General features: G+C 36.4%; 1 protein-coding gene and 1 pseudogene across 1 annotated transcript in view; one reads left to right on the top strand and one right to left on the bottom strand.

Annotated features, from left to right (window-relative positions):
* The window catches only part of LOC113266304 (zinc finger protein 420), a 36,131-nt gene extending 15,801 nt beyond the window's left edge, over positions 1 to 20,330 (top strand). Inside the window, 1 exon segment of the mRNA XM_044389535.2 lies at positions 19,010 to 20,330. Coding sequence (XP_044245470.2) covers positions 19,010 to 20,028 — 1,019 coding nt within the window. The 3' untranslated portion in view covers positions 20,029 to 20,330.
* On the bottom strand, positions 6,445 to 6,880 carry LOC113266255 (60S ribosomal protein L32-like; annotated as a pseudogene).
* Positions 20,331 to 21,884: the final 1,554 nt, after the last annotated feature.

The raw sequence follows: 21,884 nt of genomic DNA, 5'->3' as shown, positions 1-21,884 counted from the left end.
GGATCAGACTACAGGCCAAATCTGGCTAGTGGCCTGTTTCCATACAGCCCTTAAACTAAGAATCACTTTCACATTTTTAAGGAGTTAAAAAACACACAAACCAAACAAAAAGAAAAGAAAAAGAATAAAACAGACTACACAACAGAAACTGCAGGTGGCTCGCAAAACCTAAAATATTCAGTATCCGGCCCTTTATAGAAAATGTTTGCCAATTCCTAAATTGGAGCATATGTGAACAGAAAAATCAATGAGAACAAAAGGTGGCTCATTGAAATAATCAATACAATTGGTAAATTTTTGGATCCACTGATCAAGAAAAAGAGAAGACAAAAATTACTAATAGGAACAAAGGAGGTGGCACCACTATTTTAGAGTAAAAAAGATGATAAAGAGTTATTAATGACTTTATATGAAAAATTTGACAACTTAGGTAAAATGGAAGATTTCCTTGAAATAGCATAAGTTACCAAAATTGAGTACAAAAGAATTAGAATACTCAAATAGCCCTGTCCTGTTTAAAGATATTGAATTTGTAATTTAAAATCTTCCCTGAAAGAAAATTCCAGGTCTAGGGCTTCACTGGGGCATTCTATCTATATTTAAGGGAGAAATTAATACTAATTCCACAAAAACTTTAGAAAGTAGAGGAGTATTAACATTTTCCAACTCGTCATATTACATTAGTATTACCCTGAAACCAAAACCAGATGCAGACATTATAAGTAAAGAAAATTATAAGCTGAGGGTGCCTGGGTGGCTCAGTCAATTAAGTGTCTGCCTTCGGCTTAGGTCATGATCCCAGGGTCCTCGGATTGAGCCCCACGTTGGGCTCCCTGCTCAGCAGGAAGCCTGCTTCTCCCTCTTCCTCTGCTGTTCCCCCTGCTTATACTCTCTCTCCCTCTCTGTTAAATAAATAAATAAATAAATGAATAAATAAATAAATAAATAAAATTATTTTTAAAAATTATAAGCTAATATCTCGGATAACTGTAGATGTGAAGATTTCTTTAAAATTAATAGTTTGTTGGGCACCTGGGTGGCTCAGTCAGTTAAGCATTAGACTCTTGATCTCAGCTCAGGTCTTGATCTCAGAGTTGTGGGTTCAGGCCCCAGGTTGTGAGTTCGCACCCAGCATGGAGCCTACTTTTAAAAAAAATTTTGAATCCAGCAATACATGAAAAGTGAAATATGCTCTGTTCACGAATGCAATATTTTATTTAAACATCTGATTATCCATCATGTAATTCACCTTTTTTTTTTTTTTTGGATGAAGGGAAAAACTCACATCATCTCCATAGATGCAGAAAAAACATTTGACAAAGTTCAACATCCATTTGTAATGAAAACTCTCAACAAATGAACAACAGATGGTAACTTCTCTACCTCAACCAGTTTTATGGTTACTTCTTTCTACATAAGATTAGAAACCTAGCAAAAGTATCTGTCCTCATTTTTTAAAAAGATGTTTATTTATTCCAGAGAGAGTGGGGTATGGGTAAGGAGCAGAGGGAGAGGGACAAGCAGATTCCCCACTGAGTGTGGAGCCCAACTTGGGGCTTAATCCCAGGACCCCAAGATCATTACCTGAGCTGAAACCAAGAGTCAGATACTTAACGGACTGAGCCACCCAGGCACCCCCTTATTTTTATTCAACAATGTAATAGAAGTCCTGGCCAGTGTAGTAAGCAAAGAAAAAATAAGAAAGCATACAAATTGGGAAGGATGATGTGAAATTTTCTTTATTCATAACAACATGATCTTATACATTTAAAATCCTAAGGAATCTACAAAGATTAATTTTTTTTTAAGATTTAAGATCTTATTTACTTATTTGAGAGAGAGAGCGAGAGAGAACACAAGCAGGGGGAGGGGCAGAGGGAGAGAGAGAAGCAGACTCCCCACTGAGCGTGGAACCAGACATGGGGCTTGATGCCAGGACCGCAAGATCATGACCTGAGCTGAAGTCAGATGCTGAACCAACTGAGCCATCCAGGTGTCCCAAAGATTAAACCTTGTAAGTGAATTTTGCAAGTTCTTAGGACAAAGGACCATTATACAAAAGATAATTGTATTTGTACATATTAACAACCAAATATTGAAAAATAAAATTTAAGAATCCACTTACCATAGCATCATAAACCATAAAATAGGAATAAATTAACCAAAGCGAGGCACTGAAAATTGCAAAGTATTGTTCACAGAAACTTTAAAACTAAGGAGATGGAAAGGTTATTCATCTTCCATGGGCTGGAATACTCAATGATGTTAATACATCATTTGCCCCACATTGATCTATTCAATCCCAATCAAAAGCCCAACAGGCTTTTTTTTTTTTTTTTTTTTTTTTTAGAAATTGTATGGAAACTTGTATGGAAGTGCAAGCACCAAAATAATTCGGAAAATTAACGTTGGAGGACTTAAGCTATCTGATTTCAAGTCAGTGTAAGTATTGTCCTAAGTGTAAAGACAGTGTGATATTGGCCAAGCATAAAACTAGATCAACAGAATAGAAAGAAGAGTGTCCAGAAACATGCACACACACGGTCAATTGATTTTTTAAATAAACTTTTTGTTTGAAAATAATTTTAGATTGACAAAAGTTACAAAGATTGTAGAGAGTTCCCATATGCCTGGCATCTGGTTTCTTCTGATGTTCACATCTTACATTATCATTGTACGTTTGTGAAAACTAGAAAACTAACATATGTACATTAATATTAATCATAATCCAGGCTTTATTTGAATTCTACTATCCTTTTTCTATTCCAGAATTCAACGCAGGGATTTCACATAGGATTTAGTCATCATGTCTCCTTTGTCTCCTCTGGCCTGCAACTATTGATGGGTTTGCTAAATTACTCCATAATATGACCTCCTCGGCATCCATTTTGTGTGGCTAAGTGGTCTGGAGGGGACTTGAACTGACACTAGCCCCTCCCTCACCTGCATGCCTCAGATAACAGCCTGCAGAGTCACAAGTAAGTAGTCTTTGTGGTAAACAGTCTCTCCTGGGACCGTGCATCCTTCCTTTGTGTGCTCCTTAGATAAGACCCCTGCAAAACTTACCAAACCTCATTCTTTTTAGTTTGAATTGACCAATCTGACCTTAGCCCCAGAATCCCAAAGCACGACACCCTCAAGCCCTAGTAAAGCCATATGCTCCAACTCTTATTGCTCACTTTCTGCCTGTCCCCTGCCTTAACCTCCCCATGTGCCCCTTGAGTGCCATGTACGTCCTCTAGGACCTGTGAGTAATAAACTTCTTCATTTCACTTTCCCTTGCAGTCTTTGTTGAACCTTGCCTTGACATCTGACACCCCAGGACCGTACTTAACAAATGTTAACAAAAATCACACAACTGACCTTCTTACTCTTTCCTGTTTTTCATGGTCTTGTCCTTTTTGAGGAGTACTTTTCAGGTTTTTGTAAAATGTCCCTCAGTTTTTTAAAATATATAGCCATTCTAGGAGGTGTGTAATAGTATTAGTTTGTGGTTTTAATTTGCATTTCCCTAAAATCTAATGATACTGAGCATCTTTATGTGTGCTTATGGGCAATTTGTTCATCTATGTTGGTGAAATTTCCAAATCTTGTGCTCATTTTAAAAAATCACATCATTAGTCTTTTTATTATGGAGTGATAATAATTCCTTTTGTGTTCTAGGTACAAGTTCTATCAGATATATTTTGCAAATGTTTTCTCCCTATCTGTGGTTTGTCTTTTCAATTTCTTTTTTTTTTTTTTAAAGATTTTATTTATTTATTTGACAGAGATAGAGACAGCCAGCGAGAGAGGGAACACAAGCAGGGGGAGTGGGAGATGAAGAAGCACGCTCATAGCGGAAGAGCCTGATGTGGGTCTCGATCCCATAACGCCGGGATCACACCCTGAGCCGAAGGCAGACGCTTAACCACTGTGCCACCCAGGCACCCCTATCTTTTCAATTTCTAAGCAGTCTCTTCAGAGGAGAAAAGCTTTTAATTTTGTTAAGTTCAAGTTTATCAATTTTTCCTTTTACAGTTTGTACTTTTTGTGTTCAAGAAATCTTTGCTTAAATTAAAGTCACAAAGATTGTTTCCCTTTGTTTTCTTCTAGAGATTTTGTAGTTTTAGCTCCTACATTTATGTTTAAGAGCCCTATTCAGTTAATTTTAATATATTTGTGAATTAAAATTGAAGTACATTTTTTTTTGCAAAGGGATATGCAATTGATTAACACCATTTTTCAAAAAGTTCATCCTTTTCTATTGAATTATCATAACACCTCTGACAGAAATCAAATGTGTATATATTTTTTACTTTCTCTTTTTTTCCACTGATATTTACATCTATGCTTACCACATTGTATTTATTCTGTAGTTTTCTGCTGTGTTGAAATAAACTTTATTCTTCTTTTTTCAGGATTGTTATGCATATTCTAGACCCTTTGCATTTTTATATCATTTTAGAATCAGCTTGTCAATTTCTACAAAGAAACCTGAAGAGATTTGATTTAGATTTAATTGTACCTATAAATCAATTTGGAGATAACTTACATCTCAGCAATTTGAATTTTCCTTTCCACAAGCATGATATATCCCTCTATTTATTTGGTCTTTAATTTCTCCCTGTAGTGTTTTGTAATACTCAACAATAGGTCTTATACATATTGTGTTAAATTTTCTCTTAAGAATTTCATATGTTTAGAATATATTGTAATGGTGTGTTATTTTCATTTCAATTCAAAATTCAAAATTCTCATTGGTTTTTTTTCCCAAGATTTTATTTATTTATTTATTTATTTATTTATTTATTTATTTGAGAAAGAGAAAGAGGGCATTAGCAGGGGGAGGGGCAGAGGGAGAAGCAGACTTCCCTCTGTGCAGGGAGTCAGATGTGGAGTTTGATCCCAGGACTCTGGGATCATGACCTGAGCTGAAGGCAGACGCTTAACTGACTGAGCCACCCAAGTGCCCCCAAATTCTCATTGTTAGTATAAAATACAATTACAGTATTACTTTTATTCTGATACTTTCTAAATTCATTTATTGGATTTATTTATTTATTTATTTATTTATTTATTTATTTATTTATTTATTTTTGTAGATTCCTTAAGATTTTGTATGTGTGAATTTCTTCGTGCAAACAAAAGCTAGTTTTATTTCCTCTTTTCTATTTTGTATGCCTTTAAAACTTTGTTATTCCTTTCCTATCACACAGGTTAGTACCTCTAACACAATGTTAAATAGAGTGGACCTCACTGCTTTTTTCTCAGTATCAGGAAGAAAGCATTCAGTTTTCACCACAAAAGATAATGCTGTCTGTAAGTCTTTTCTAGGTGCCCCTCCTCTTTAATCATGAATAGGTACTGAATTCTGTCAACTGTTTTTTCTGTATCTGTAGAGATGAGGGTATCACTTTTTTCTCTTTGTTTTGTTAATACAGTCGGTTTTATTTCTTGGCTGTTGTTGTTGTTGTTGTTGTTAATCTGATATTACATTCCTGAGGTAAACCCTAATTGTTCATATGGTATCATTTTTATATATAGCTGTGTAGCTCGCTCCTCTCCAGTATTCTGATTTGAGTATTCTAAACTCTGGTCTCCCTCATATCTGATCTCTTTCTTCAACTCAATGAACCCCTGAGCTCTCTTTGAGATATTACTCCTTGAGGATTTATCCTGGAGGGAATCAGAGCTCAGTTCATTTATTTCTCTTAAGGATCACAGTTCTGTTCTATTTTCCAGTGTTTGGAAACCATTGTTTTATATATTTTGTTTAGTTTCCTGGTTTTTCTAGCTAAGAGGGTAATTCTGGTCTCTTTTGTTCTATCGTGGATGGTAGTAGAATTATTACATCCATCCTATCCCTATAGGTTTTTTAAAAATAGAGTTGTTACATTTATTTTCAACTTCATTTGAAATCGTAAATGCAAAAATAGCCCAAAATTTATTGGCAAAGAAGAACATTCACAGAGAAATTTCCCTACCTGATAAACTTACCTTAAAAATTATAATAATTAAAGTGTTATGGTATAGGCACAGGAATAGCTCAGTAGTACAAAACTGGGAGTCCAAAAAATTATATATGTAATATATGTGTATATTTTAATTATAATATTAATATATTTTAATATTTATATTTAATTAAATATAAATGAATACATATGCATACTATAGATAGATAGATGATAGATAGATAGATAGATAGATAGATAGATAGATAGATAGATATAGATATGTATTTGGCATTTCAAATCCTAATCCATAGAAGTGGGAGTGATAGATTTGAACAAATAAACAAAAATACAGTATTTACAGTTTGAAAAACAAGAGACAGACTGGCGGGGGGGTATTTGCAATGCCGACAACAGAAAAAAATATTAATATTCAGAATATAGCAAAGTTCCTAAAAATAAAACAGATAAAGATAATCTACCCAAAAGAAAAAAATTTTTCCTTGTAATTTTATGATTTCATGACCATAAATATGATGTACACATAAGCTGTCTGTTCCTTTTCTTTACTGCACAGCCTGCTGTTGGGACTGGTGACTCTGATGGCCAACTGGGCTGCTCTTTCTACAATGGCTTTGTGGTTCTTGGAGCATATATTGTGAGCAGTCTCTTCATGGTAAGATTTGTTACACACCAGCAGCACTTCACTGCTCCTTGACATGGTGGAAGCCACTGGGCGGCATGTGCTTTGTTTCCTTGTTGCTCCCGTAACTAACCTTGCACATCAAGATCTGGCCCTTGACTCTTCTGTGCACCCTACTGTTAGTGCCTCTGGGTTTCTGCCAGTTGTTCTTAATTTTGACATAATGACCTGACTGGTGCCTGATGAACTTCTCAGTCCTCTTTTTAATAATCTTGGACCTCACCAGAGGTCTGAGGGCGGCCATGATGCCGAGTATGAGATGGCTGCCACGTCTGTAGGCAGTGCCGAGGAAGAGGAAAAAGAAAAAATTTCAAATGATAAAACAAGTAATCAATCAGATAAACATATAAATCATACCTAACTTTACTAATAAAGGAAACAGAGTAAAATCAAGAAAATATCCAATAGGCAAAAATAATTTTTAAAGTTGATGTATAAGGCAGATTCTAGTCAGGAAAATAGAACCTATGCTAGATAGTTCAATGAAGGGGCTTTAATACAGGGAAGTTGTTACAAAGATATAAGAATACCTAGAAATGCAAAAAGGGAACAGTGAGACACAGCAGAGAGTAGCAACAATAGCTGTCAGAGGCTGTATGTTTGGGTTCTCCGCAAATTCATATGTTGAAACCTAATCCCCAAAGCCATGGTATTTGGTTTTAGGCTTCCCAGCCTTCAGAACTCTGAGAAATTTCTGTTGTTTATAAGCCACCCAGTTTATGGTTATGTGCCCTGTTACAGCCTCCCAAATGGAATAAGACACATGCACTCCTGGTGAAAGTATGAATCACTGTAGCCTTTTAGAAAGATAGTTTGATGATATCTAAAATTTATTTAATCTTCTGTGATTTTGTCCTAATCAAATAAAGATGTGGATAAAGATCTAGCAATAAGCATATTTAGTTCATATTTGATTATAATAGAAAAAATTGGAAATAACATACTACTGCTTGAATATTTAGATTCAGTTTGATGGAAAGGTGTACTAACATTAATGTAGATCAATAGTTAAAAACATGAAGGAATGTTTACAAGAAATTAAATTTAAAAAGCACTTTCAATTTGTTACATTGCTATATTTTTAATTTTTAAAAAAGATTTTAAAAAATTCATTTAGTTTAGAGAAAGTGTGGGGGGGAGGGGCCAGATCTCACACCCCAGATATCAGACCTGAGCCCAAACCACGAGTCTGACGCCTAACTGACTGAGTCACCCAGGCACCCCTAATCTTTTTAAAGTAGAGTCCACGCCCAGCTTGGAACCCAACAGGGGTCTTGAACTCAGGACCCTGAGATCAAGACCTGAGCCAAAATCCAAGAGTTGCAGACTTAATGGACTAAGCCACCCAGGTGCCCCTGCACTGCTCTGTTTTTAATTTCAAGGGTATATATAGTATATATTTAACCATATGTAAATATATATTTACGTATATGCACACAGAGATATAGAGAAATAACCTATAGTATTTAAATATATAATAGTGGGCATCTTATAATATGCTTTTATCTTATTTTAATTTTGTTGTTTTCCTTATTTCTATTCTCTGTAATCCATCTATATTCTTTGTATAGAAAAAAAGGTAAGGTATGTACATTCCCTCTTAATTAACTGCACTTATTGGACTCAAGAAGAGATGTGGAGGAGGGGACCAATTAATTTACAAGGATTCATCAAAACACTGTTTTTGGGTGGTATTAAAGTGAACATAACCTAAATACATGACAGAAAGACATTAAAAAAATGCTAGAAAAAATGTTACCCAAAAAAGTAAGTTTAACCTCCTTCTTGGTTTGAATCAATCATTCTTTCACCCCTCACCCCCCACCCCACCCCCACACACACACGAAGAATGGGGCTGTGAGACTTATTTTTAGAATACTATGTGTATACTGATGTGGAAAAGACGATAAGTTTCGAAGCTGATGGCCAAGGAAGAATTCTTGAGACGTCTTTGATGCAAAAAGGTGATTTTATTAAAGCACAAGGACAGGACCGGTGGGCGGTAAGAGCTATACCAGGGTCATGAGGGGTGGCCCATTATATACTTTCAAGTTGGGACGGGGTTAGTGATAGTGTGTCTCCTAAGGAATTTTGGAAGCAAGGTTTCCAGGACCTTGAGAGGGCTAGCTATTGTTGGGAAAAGGTCACTTATTACTGTCTAATCAAACCTTTGTCATGAGACTCTTCAGATGTATATCAGTGGGCCATATGCTTGGGGGATGATTGTCAACACGTACCCTGTGGGGGGGGGGCGGTTAGAGATAAAGGAAGTTTCCAAAAGAATTTTATACCTTAAAGTAGACTTGTAGGATCCTTGGGCGGGGGTGGTGTCCAGCTAGGATTGCCTTTTTCCCTTAGCAAAGTATTAACATTGAGGCGGTTGAGTCCCTAGAGGAATGTCACTCTGCCTGTTTCAAGGACTTGTCAGTGGACTATACCTAGTAAAAAAAAATTTATAATTTTTCTTCTGCCTTTGTTTCCCACATAATATACCACAATGTTAACAGTGACTATCTCTTTGTTGAGGAATTCCATCTAGTTTGGTGCTTTTTAGCTTACTTGTTGAATAAGAGGTTATGTTCATCTATTAATACAATGAACAGGTGTTCCTTTTACATAAAGGTCAACGAAAAATCTGCATCCCTCCAGATTCACATTTGCCTATTGCGAAAGAAAAAGCTTATCTCCGTTCCTTTTTACTTTTTATTTGAGTTACAGAACAACGCTACTCACGCTTGCAAGTCGCTCCAGAGAGCGAAAGGCAACTCTGGAGCCCTAGGAGACGCAGCTGGAGGGCGCCGTCTTTGGCAGAGCATACTGGGAAATGTAGTTCCAGGACGCCGCGTGCGCAGGCGCATTTTCTGGCTTGCGGGGTAGTTGGGGTCTGGATAGTCGGAGGGTGTTCTTTTCTCCTTGGAGCTGGTGAGACTTTTTTCCCTTGACGCCTACACCCGGGCGGTAGCTGGGGAAGGGCCTCCGCTCAGGACTCTTCAAGATCCTGGGGGCTGGGGAGGGGGCCGCCAGGGGCCTGGAGAGCTCGTAGTCGGAGCTTAGGGGCGGGGGCGGAAGAAAGGCGGAGAACTGGGAGGTCCGGGTTCCCGTCTGAGTTCAGCGCGAAGCGGTCACCTGGACTCCGCATCGGGTTTAAGCGGGTCTAGGGCTGTGTATGGGTTAGGGGGAGGCAGAGCTCTGGTTGGGCATCTCAGCCTTAAGGGTCGGGTTTGGGCTGTCATTTGTGGGTTGGGAGTGAGGGGGGTGGGTCACGAGCGCGGAGCGTGGGGCTGCGGGGCCTTTGGCTGTGGTGGGGAACGACTGTTCCAGACCTTGTCTGGGAATTAGAGAAAAACTGATCTAGGAACTTAGTAGCCCCCACCCCCCCGCCGTCCCAATGTAGGATGTAGGTCTTCCGACATCCACTTCTTTGCTCTTTCCTCTGAAAAGCACTTTCTGCAGAGGTTTTTTGTTTTGTTGTTTTGTAGGCAAATTTCTGAAGCCTCTTCTGTAAGGAGCCACGTGTGGAATTGCTTCCCTACTTTCTGTGGGCTATGAAGAGCCGTGATTGTTGTGAGTCACATCCGGGTAGTCAGAGGGTTCCCATAAAGACAATCCTGGCTTCTCAGGGCCCGTGTCTTTTTCAGCTTTGCCTTCTCAGGTCTCTATTTGACTAGACAAATGGCATTAAGAAAGAAGACCTGACTACTCCGCCTTTGATGAGCAAAAACTTTTCAAGGCCAAGTACCGTAAGCTGGTTTTAATTTCTAAAGTTCCCATCTGAAGTTTGAAAAACCACATGTAGTTGAATATCCTTTGAAATTTTCTTAAATTGCTCATAATTTATATGTACACATTATATGTACACAATTATATAGTAATATATGTATAAATGTACCCAGATATGTTCTTTAAACATTGAAATAACTTCTAGCGTGGCAGAACACTCACTTAGAAGAAGCATGTGAGACTTGAGACTGAGGAAACAGAATCTTCCATCTCAGGCTTCACTCCAGGTGGCATACTTTCTTGAGCCTATTTGGCAACTTTGTACACATAAAAAATACAAGTGAGTCTGTAATGCAACTCGGTTTTACTTTTTCTTTCCTGAAGTGTACTCTCTGTGCCCAGAGGGAGGAAAGAGCTTTCTTCCTTTCATTCATTGAATAAATGTTAATGGAGGGCCTGCTTTTTTGCTAGGTAATGTTTGAGGCCCTAGGGAGACAGCAGTGAACAAAACAAAGTCCCTGCATACACAGAACTGATGGTCTAGGGTGGGCACACAGGCAACAAACAAGTAAATATAAGTGTGTCAGATGGTGACTGACAGAGGAAATTACACTAGAGTAATGGGGTTAGGGAGGGCCTGGGAGAGCTGTTATTTCACGTAGTGTGACATTGAGTAGAGACTTGAAGAAAATGAGAGGGTGAGCCTTGTATGTATCTAAGTTGGGGAGTTCTTAGGCTGAGGGAACAGCAAAAGCAAAGGCCCAGAAGCTCAAATGTGCTGAACCTTTATGGAGGCCATTGTGGACAGAAGTGTGAGTAACAGCATAGTAGATGTTGAGAGGAGAGAGATAGAGGGGTCTGTCACACAGGGCTGTGTAGGAGTTTGGCTTTTACCCAGAGTGAGAAGAGAAGCCATAGGAAGGTGGCTGTAGTAATTATTGTTTAATCAGCTCTATTGAGGTATAATTTACATGCAATTTACTGATTTTTGTAGGAGGATTTTGAGGAGAGAAGTGACATGATATGACCTGTAAAAGGAACCGTTCTGGGTGCTCTGTTGAGAGTAGACTGTATGGGAACAAGAGCAGATATTGACATTTAGTTAGGAACTAAGGCAGTGATCCAGGTGAAAGATGATTTCCCTGTTTTCTTTACTCTCCCATTCCTGCCAACCATCTGACACCTTACTCACATCAGACCTCCAGCTCCTTCCTCGTGTTCACCCTCAGCTGATGATCCTGCTTCCTGTTTCACTGAGAGGAGAGAATCACCAGAAAAGAACCTCCAAAGGCTCTCATCCTCCCATCCGCCAACCTCCCTGCAAGTATTCCCATGTAGTCTGTCCTCCTGGTACGATATTGAAAAGGTCTGTGCTCTAATTTATGGCCAGCCCCTCTTCTTATGCATTAGATCCCACTTCCTCTCATATTCCCAGGCCAGTGTCTGGGATAATCATTGGACAAAATTCCTGATAGTTCTGTCGTTCGTATATATATATTTTTAAATAGATATATCGACAACAGTAATTTTTCCAGAAAAATTCAAATGCAGATTTAAAAATTATAAATGATATAATATCCATCAACACTAATATGCCCTGGAAGTAATCTCTATAGTTATTTCATGCTTCTGTCATTCTTGAGTTACAAGGGACTTCTGTTCGAAAAGCTCAGCTATAGCCCTATTGGAACAGAGCTAAATGTGTAAGATTTCCTTCTCTTCCAAGTATGTCTCATTTTCAGTTTAGTTTATTTCAAACGTAGAAAAGACAAGACATCTTAGCCAATTCTTAAAGCTCTGCAATCTATATTTTCAACTTGGGCTTAAACCATTGAAATGCATAGTGATTTCACTTCAGTTGTGTACAGATCCCATTGTCATTTGTGCATGGAGATTTGCTTTACAGGCATTCAAGTTGCAAGTGTCAACCTTGAGGCTGTCCATTTAAAAATGTTTACTGCTATCTGTTTGATTAAAAACGGATGCATTGTTATGGTCATCATTATTTAAACAATTAATTTATAATGTATTCCTGTCTTTAGAAAAACTCAGGAAAAGTTAAATAGCCCATTGCTACAGACTTCTAAACCATTGATTTTTAATAATTCTTATCTCTGGATTTGACTGATAATTCAAAATATACTTTTGGTCATTCTTGTCATTTTCTTTTCATAAATAGTGCTTGGACTATTTTTAAATGGAGAGAAATAATACTGAACTTGAGAATGGGAGAGAGACTACAGTGCTAGCAGCTGTGTGACCTTAGGCAAGTTACTTCATTCCTGCTGGTTGAATTGTGTCTTGGGCAAACTAGGGAATTGGTCGTCATGTTTCCTGAGCCTCTTTCTAGCTCAAATGCCTGACATTGTGACATCGTTTGTGAGGTTCAGAAAGTAAAAGCCACTAGCATCTGGTCCTTGTGTTCACCTTCTTGTCTTTACTTCTCTATCAACATCAGAGTCAGCCCTGAAAAAAACAACAACAACAAAGAATTCACAGTTCGATGATCTGAGGAACATGGCAAAGATTAGGAGAGTCGCACATCTTTGCCTGGCTAATCGTGGGGATGGTTCTGAGTTGAGAAAATAGTAACCACACGGAGTTTTAATGACAGATGTCAGGTCACCAGGATACTAGGAAGTAAGAAAGACAGGGTCTATGATGACATTTTTTGGGGGGTTGTCATGGGTTCTGTCTGGCTACTCAGATCCAGAAACCTCACAGATTCAGCAACAACAGCAGAGGTATGGTTTAGAGTTCTGAGATGCAGGCTTCCAGAAACTAAGCTGATAAAGGAATAAATATCAGTTTGTAGAATATTAATCAACAAGTACTCACTGAAACATCTAAAATGTGCCCTACTGAGTACATGGGGCTCTTAAAAAATTGGTGGTTGTAGTCCTTGCTCAGAAATAAGAAAGTTGGGGGCGCCTGGGTGGCGCAGTCGTTAAGCGTCTGCCTTCGGCTCAGGGCGTGATCCTGGCGTTATGGGATCAAGCCCCACATCAGGCTCCTCCGCTATGAGCCTGCTTCTTCCTCTCCCACTCCCCCTGCCTGTGTTCCCTCTCTCGCTGGCTGTCTCTCTCTCTGTCAAATAAATAAATAAAATCTTTAAAAAAAAAAAAAAAAAGAAAGAAGAAAGTTGACCACAGGAAACATTAACTCTAAACTTCCTTTGCAGTTAGAAGACATTCCATAAATGCTGGATTGAAAAATGTAATTAGTAATGGTTTAGCTCTAGATAGGCCTGCATAGAGGAAGGGGGACAGAGTAGATGATTTTTTAGGATCCTAATCCTGTTCAATTCTGAATTTTTTACGGTAGTATCGTAATGCTGTCTGTACACCTTGATTGACTATTGAGACATAGGGAAAAATAGTGTCTTAAGTCACACTTCTTTAAGGTAGCTGGTTTAGCTGGCAGGATGCTATTGTACAGAGACCACTGGATTGGGAATCAAGAGAAGTCTTCACTCATTCAAGAAATATTTAATGGATGTGTCATATATACCAGGTTCTATGTGTGGCGCTAGAGACAAACGAGTAAGTTAGACAATGTCATTGGCCTCAAGGTTATACTCTAGGGAGGAAAACAGAACATTGAAAGTGGAACACTGAAGCATAATAAATGTAATAATAGATGGAGTATAGTATGCCATGGGTTAATTTTTGCAGGTAACATAATTATTATTAAAATATATGCTTAAAACAAAAATAAATTATTGTCACGAACCTGGTATGATTGTAATGAAACTTTAATACATATAAATAAGTGCCCTTTTCAAAAAAGGTCCTCTCCCCGAAAGACTCTTACAGTTTAAACACCCACTTAATGGTATATGAGAGCACCCATTTCCCCACATACTTAAGCAGTACTGGATATTATCTGTATTTCAACATTTTTGCCAATCTGATTTTGAAAAATGAGATCTTATTTTAATTTGTGTTTCCATGATTAAAGGTGAGCTTGAAAATCTTTTCATTTCTTGGCCATTTGTTTTTCTTCTCTAAATTTACTGTTTGTTTCCTTTGCTCACATTTGTATTGCATTATATTTTTTCCTAATTGACTTGTAAAAATTCTATATAATACAGCCCATAATCCTTTTGTTTTAAGTTGCAAATATTTACTGCCAATATGACTTTTCTCTTTTAGTTTCATTGATTGCCTTGTAGGTTTGTGTAGTCAGATCTGAGTCTTTTCCTGTATAACCTCCAGGTTTTACATTTTTAAAGGACTTTCCCACTGCAAGATTATAAAAATTTTCCTCTGATATGTTTTCTGGTTACTTTGTAGTTTTATTTTTAATGTTTCACTCTAATTCACCAATAATTTATTTTTATAAGGCAATAGTATTAAGTTTATTTTTTCCCTAAATGAATAGGCCACTTGTCCCAAGATCATTAATCGAATCTCCATCTTTCCCCAAATATTTGAAATGCTACATTTATCATGCATTAAATCCCTAAAAAGCATAGGCCTATTTCTAGGCTCATTATTCTGTTTTATTATTTTTTCTGTCTGTTGTTGTGTCACCACTACCCTGTTTTAATGAACCTACTGTATGTTTTGATAGGAAGTATGGACACATCCCCCGTTGGCCTCATTTTGTTTTTCTTTTTCAAAAATACATATTCTCTAAGTAAAATTAGGAGGCATATTCATTTCATAGGGCTGCTATGGCAAAGTACTACAAACTGGGTGGCTTAAAACAACAGAAATGTATTGTCCCATAGTTCTAGAGGCTGGAAGTCCAAAATCCGGGTGTCAACACGGCCATGCTGTGTCTGAAACTTGTGGGGGAACCCTCCCTCGCTTCTGGTGGCTTGCATAGCTGTAGTCTCCGCGTTCATTGCCATGTGGTGTACTCCGTGTGTGTCTGTGTCTTCACATGACTTATAAGGGGCTTACCCTACTCTAGTATGACCTCATCTGGATTATATCTGCACTGACTCTTTCCAAGTAAGGTCACATTCTGAGGTACTGGGGGTTAGGACCTCAGCGTGTTTGGGAGGGTACCTTTAACTGATAAGAGAGAGCTGGCATCTTTAAGATATTGAGTCTCTTCATCCAGATAGATGCATTTTCAGTTAATTCTCTTTAACTGCTGAGAAGTGAGCAGAGTATTGCTATTTTGAAGTTACCATGCCTATTTCTTATATTGGTTTTAAGATTTTTCCCCACCGATTTTCAGAAGTTTGACTACGATATCCTTGGATGTACTTTTCTTTGTTTTTAGCTTGCTTATGGCTTGGGACTTCTTGAATCTCTGAGTCATCAGTTGGGAAAAATTTCCACCCTTATTCCTTCACATATTGCAATGTTCTTGTTCTCTCCTCTTGTTTTGCTGCTTTTTTGGGGCGGGGGTTTCCTTTTATAATTAAATTCAGTTAAGTAACATATAGTGTATTATTAGTTTCAGAGGTAGAGTTCAGTGATTCATCATTTGCATATAACACCCAGTGCTCATTCCATCAAGTGCCCCCCTTAATGCCCATCACCCAGTTGCCCCATCCCCACACCCCCTTCCCCTCCAGCAACCCTCAGTTTGTTTCCTATGCTTAAGAGTCTCTTATGGTTTGTCTCCCTCTCTGATTTCATCTTGTTTTATTTTTCCCAGATTTGTCTCGCTTCTTTGTACTTACAACAGATATAGTGGTGCCAAATAATGTACTTTTAACCACTTTTTTTTTTTTTTTACTTAGAACGTGAATCGTTTTTGAACAACTTGCTAGCCCTGCACTTCGTTATTTTCAGTTCTTAGCTTTACTCTTTCTGTCATAAATGGTCGCCTAGGTGACCCTATAGTGAGTAGGTATGTGATGTGTTAGGAACCAGTGCCACTGGAGGATGTGCCAGTGAACTTTACCTTGTAAGAATGGAAAGAACCAGATCATTAGCAGACACTGTAAGGGATGTGATGACAATTATAGGGGCCTCGTCTCCTTAGATGGGTAAAGCTTTGTAATTACTACAGATTACAGTGACTTCCCCCCAAAATATGTCAAAGTATGTTTTGTAAGTGCTTATCTGAGACTGGGCTTTGAGTTTGGGGACCAGAGATCTTTTATTTTATTTGTGCACAGAGATAAGATATTTCTTTTACTTTTAAACAGGTGATATGTCTTTTCTTCAAAACACTGTAAGTGGATAGCTTTATTGTGCCACCTTCGCATCACCATTCCTATATCTCAGAGTTCCTGAAGACAACTTAGGACACACTTGTGAGATCCATCATAAACACCCAAGCCTATATCCTAAATCGAGAATGGGATATCAGCTTTTTAAATCGGATGTTATCTTTCAAGAAGAAAGAACCATATTTATACAGATAAGAGGAAAAAATGGAGAAATTTCGCAAAAACACTTAACCAAGAAGAAATCAGATAGCTAAGTAACAACCAAATAGCTAGAAATCCTTGTAAGTAACAGTCCATCTGTCCATTGTGGTGGTAATAGTAACAATATTGGTACTAGAAGATAGATTTGGAAATGTTTGTTAGTGCCCACTACACAGGGCCCTTTTATCCGTGTCAAAAACTGAGTTCATCTAGGGCGAACATCAACTTCATTTCTACGTATCTTTATCCATCTTCTCACATAACTCTGTGATCTCAGAGAAATAGATATCGGCTCTTCTACTGCTAATTAATCTCTCCATCTATACCCCAGACTCCATTCTTTTTTACTCATCAAGGTTTTAGGACTTTGGTTTAGTAATTATTTCATTATTTAGTCATTCCCAGTTCTAACTTCCGACAGTCAAAATTTTTTCTTTTAAAAGTACTCCTTGCATAACAATTTAATTTTTATCCACCTTTCTCTCCTTTCATTACCGGACTTGCCGTACTTGTAGCTAACAACCTCAGTTCCTATTCTGCTGTTGTCTGTGAAGTAGATTCTTATCTTCTGTTTTTATACTAACATTATTTGGAAGACACTCCTGAATCCTGAATTCTTTCTTGATAGCACTCTGTTCTTAGTCCTTTCTGTAGTTGGACTTTCTGCTGCATTTGATGTTTTTTCTTTGCTTGTGTGATATCGGTAGATTCTTTTTTGTTCTGGTCCCTTTGCGAATGCTTTTTAAATAGCTTCACTTTTGCCCTAACACAAATGCATGTGCTTTTAAGGTTTATTTTCTACTTGTTTATTTTTTTTTCTCAAAGAATCCATGCATTCTGGTATCTTCATAGTCCTCCCATGCCATTAACTCCCTGAATTGTTTTTTTCAGTCCCAGTATTTCATTTGCATTCTGTCCCCATAGTTTTTCCTGCTTTGAGTCTTGTTTCCACTTAAATGTCCCACTTCACTTTAAATCACTTTAAACTCAATATGGTGAAAAATGAAATCACCAGCTTACCCTAAGTCGCCTCCTTTTCCTTCAATATTTCTATCATTAGTACCTATTAGGGTACTTACTGTTAGTTCCTCTGTTAGTACCATAATTAGTATGACCATTAGTTCCAAACTTACTGGCTAGAAACTATTGTATCTTTATAAACTTCATTTTGTAAAAACTCCCCATAGTCAGTGTCAGTATTGTTTTTTAATTTCTTTCTTTCTTCCTTTTTATGTTTTAGATTTACTCCTACACTAAATTATTACAGTATTATCCCAGTCCAGGCCCATATCATTTATATTATACTTTTTGCTGAATTCAGAAGCCTTATTCTTTCATTATCCACTTTAAATAAAATTAACAAACATCTTTATCCAAAACATTTCATAGTTATCATGTTACTATTATGACAGAAAACTTTAGTTTTCCTATCTCCTACTGTATGGCATTGAATTTTCTGTGTTGGTCAGAGTTTTTATTATCCAGTCACATTTCACTTTTCCTTTCTTATTTTTTTAACCTCTGCTTTCCAAAACATTCATTTGAATTAGTATCATTGACTTTCTGTCATGTCATGTACTTTTCTGTGTCTTTATTTTTTATTTTGCTATGCATTTTGTCGCAATGCTTCCATTTCTTCTGCTCTACCTATCTGTATTAATCCTTCCCTTCTTCAAGTTTCCATATTAATCAGGACCTATACTGTATAATCTTTTGTTTCATCATAGCACTGGTTCATTTTTATTTCTATTATACTTTCTTTTCTGTAATTGATGAGCGAGTTTTTTTTTCCTTTTATATTCCAGAGAGAAGAGATACTGTCTTCTCCTTAATCCTGGATACTATATCCAAAGTCAGAACACCAACTCCAAAGCAGAGAGCTTCTGAAAAAGAATAGTGTCATGGCATGATGTTAGACATTTTTCTAAATGATAGTTCCTAAAACTTTGCATTAGAAGAATTGGAATTTGATAACCAACTTGAGAAATGCTAGTAAAACCGAATTATAAGGACACTCAATTAAAGAGGAAGATCATTAATATAATAATTTTGGGGAAATATTTAACCTGAGCTCAACTCTCTAAACAACTGAGAGTTTCTAATGACAATTATGACATAATTATAAATGATAGAAGCTTAAAGCATAGTCTGTGTCAGTTGATTTTTTTAAAAGGCAACTCATAAATGGAAAATAATTTATTAGAAATAAGGATGCATTTTTATCTCAAACCTTACTTATTCTGGAAACAATTTAAGTGTAAAGCCATACATCAGTACTAATGGAACATAAGAAAATTTGTATGAGAGAGAAGCATGAATGTAAACTATGTGGTAAATCCTTCAGCCGGAACACTAATCTTATTCAGCATCAAAGAATACATACTGGAGAGAAACCTTATGAATGCAATGAATGTGGAAAAGCTTTTAGTCAGAGCACTAATCTTATTCAACATCAAAGAGTCCATACTGGGGAGAAACCTTATGAGTGTAACAAATGTGAAAAAACCTTTAGTCATAGGTCATCCCTTAGAAATCATGAGAGAATTCATACTGGAGAAAAACCCTATCCTTGTGATGAATGTGGAAGGGCTTTTAGCCATATTTCAGCCCTTACTCAACATCACAGAATTCATACTGGAAAGAAACCATATGCATGTATTGAATGTGGGAAAACCTTCAGCCGGAGCACACATCTTATTGAACATCAGGGAAGTCATTCTGGGGAGAAATCCTACCAGTGTAAGGAATGTCGGAAAGTTTTTTGCCATAGCACATCGCTAATCCGACATCAGAAAACTCACACCGGAGAAAAACCCTATAAATGTAATGAATGTGGAAAAGCCTTCAGTCATACCCCAGCCTTCATTCAACATCAGAGAATTCATACTGGAGAGAAACCCTACGAATGTAATGAATGTGGAAAGGCCTTCAATCGGAGTGCACATCTTACTGAACACCAGAGAACTCATACTGGAGAGAAACCTTATGTTTGCAAGGAATGTGGAAAAACCTTCAGCCGAAGCACACACCTTACTGAACATCTAAAAATTCATTCTGGTGTGAAACCCTATCAATGTAATCTGTGTCAAAAACTGTTTTGCTATAGGACATCACTAATTCGACATCAGAGAACTCATACAGGAGAGAAACCCTACCAGTGTGATGAATGTGGGAAATCTTTCAACTTAAGCTCAGCTCTTACTAAACATAAGCAAACACACTCAGGGGAGAAACCTTATCAATGTAAGAAATGTAGTGACGTTTTCTGTCATAGTGCTTCTTTAATTTGACATCAAATAACTCATTTTAGAAATGAAATCCTATCAGAGTAATGAATGTGGGGAAGCTTGCAGCCATAGGTCATCACTTATATCTGAAAACTCGGTGGTAAGAAACCCTAGGATTGTTAATGCAAGCAAAACTTTAGGCAAATTGCTCACTTTGTTTATGCTGAGAAAAAGCATTGTTTTTGCAATTAATCCTGAAAATGTGTTATCATTCAGATAAAAACTTATAATGGGATTATCCCCAAACTGGTTTGTTTTTAAAAACATATTTAGAAAATTATTTTTAGAAATAATTTATTACAAATGTATATATTTGCTTATAATAAAGGCTTTTCAGGTACACAGAAGTTTTAGTGGGATGATGAAAATTGTTTATATATCATCTTTTATCCTTTTAGTAATTCTCATGTTATTCTTCACTGTTAAACACCTTTTTAGTGGGTTTGAGTTTTTTTAAATTAATAAGTTTGTCTAATAGCCATATAAGAGAATACTTTCCCCCACAGAGAAATTTGCATTATTTTCCAGTATTCATGGAATATTTTTAATGGAATATATATATATATAGTTTTTTGCCAAAGCACATCATATATAGTCCATTAAATATTCCATGAATACTGGAAAAAATATATACATGGTCTATTAAAAAATGTATACATTAAAATATATATATATATATTTTTATATATGTGTATATATATGGTCCATTAAAAAATATGGCTACAAAGAAAATCTCAACAAATTCTCCCCAAGGGAAATATTCAAGCCCTTCCCATTTTTTTAAAACCACAATGAGATAAAAGTAGACATGAACAAGTAAAAATAGCACCACAAAATTATTTAGAAATTACAGAATAATTTTGTAAGTAACTTTTGTGTTAAAGGATAAGTCCAAAGAGAAAAAAAGACAGTTATTAGAAAATAATAAAATTAGGGCATAAATTAAGTATTACATTACCAAAAAAGGGAAATAGAATAATTATATAAAACCAAAGAAAATAAAAAATGCATTAATAAATATAAAAGTACACATTAATGAAATAGGAACAAAAATATGTTTGATAAGCCAATAGACAAATTCTAGCAAGTAGGACAATGGGAAAAAAGGAAAAAACATCTATAAGAAAAGGAATGTAAATGTACATAAAAGGGAAGTTAAATTTCTAATTCAATGACTAACAAGTCAAATCTAGCAGGTTTGTAAAATCAATACTGAGATTTATCATAGGACTTCCAAACTAGTTCAAAAGTAGAAATGTACATTAATAAAGAGAATATACTTAACAGATGATATAAAAATATTTGGCAAAGTTCTACAGGGATTGATGTTTTTTTAAAATTAGGGACAGAAGGAAACTTACTTTAGCTGATAAAGGCTATTTATCAGAAACCTATGTAAACATTGTGAATAGCCAGAAGCATTCTTACCAGAAACAGGAATGAGAAATGATGTTTGATGTCAATACTATTAGCATTGTTCTGAAGGTCCCAGATAATTTAGTAAGAGAAAAAAAAAATGAGCTAGTAATATTTGAAAGAATTAACATCATTTGAGATGGTATGTTTGGTGACTAGAAAATCTAGTAGAACTAGTAAAGTGGAGATACATAATTTATCAACAGTGCATAAGTAAAAAGCTGTCTTAAGTAGAAAAATAGAAAATGTGGAAAAAAGTGACAGTCACAATACTGACAAAAAATCTAAAAATACCAGGAATAAGAAAATCAAGAGATGTTTATAGGACAAATCTTTCCAGAAGAACACAGAATAATGTAATAAATGAAGAAACATATTTGGAAAAATAGTATAAAGAGATCCATTTGTTTCAAATTTATCTTTGATTTGTATATTTAAATAAAATCAATGGAATTTTTAAAAAGAACAGTTTTATTGAGGTATAA

This window comes from Ursus arctos, unplaced genomic scaffold (genome assembly GCF_023065955.2).
Source record: "Ursus arctos isolate Adak ecotype North America unplaced genomic scaffold, UrsArc2.0 scaffold_18, whole genome shotgun sequence".
In the NCBI taxonomy this organism is placed as follows: Eukaryota; Metazoa; Chordata; class Mammalia; order Carnivora; family Ursidae; genus Ursus; species Ursus arctos.
The sequence above is the reverse complement of the archived record's forward strand: the minus strand, read 5'-3'. Positions and strand labels throughout refer to the sequence as shown.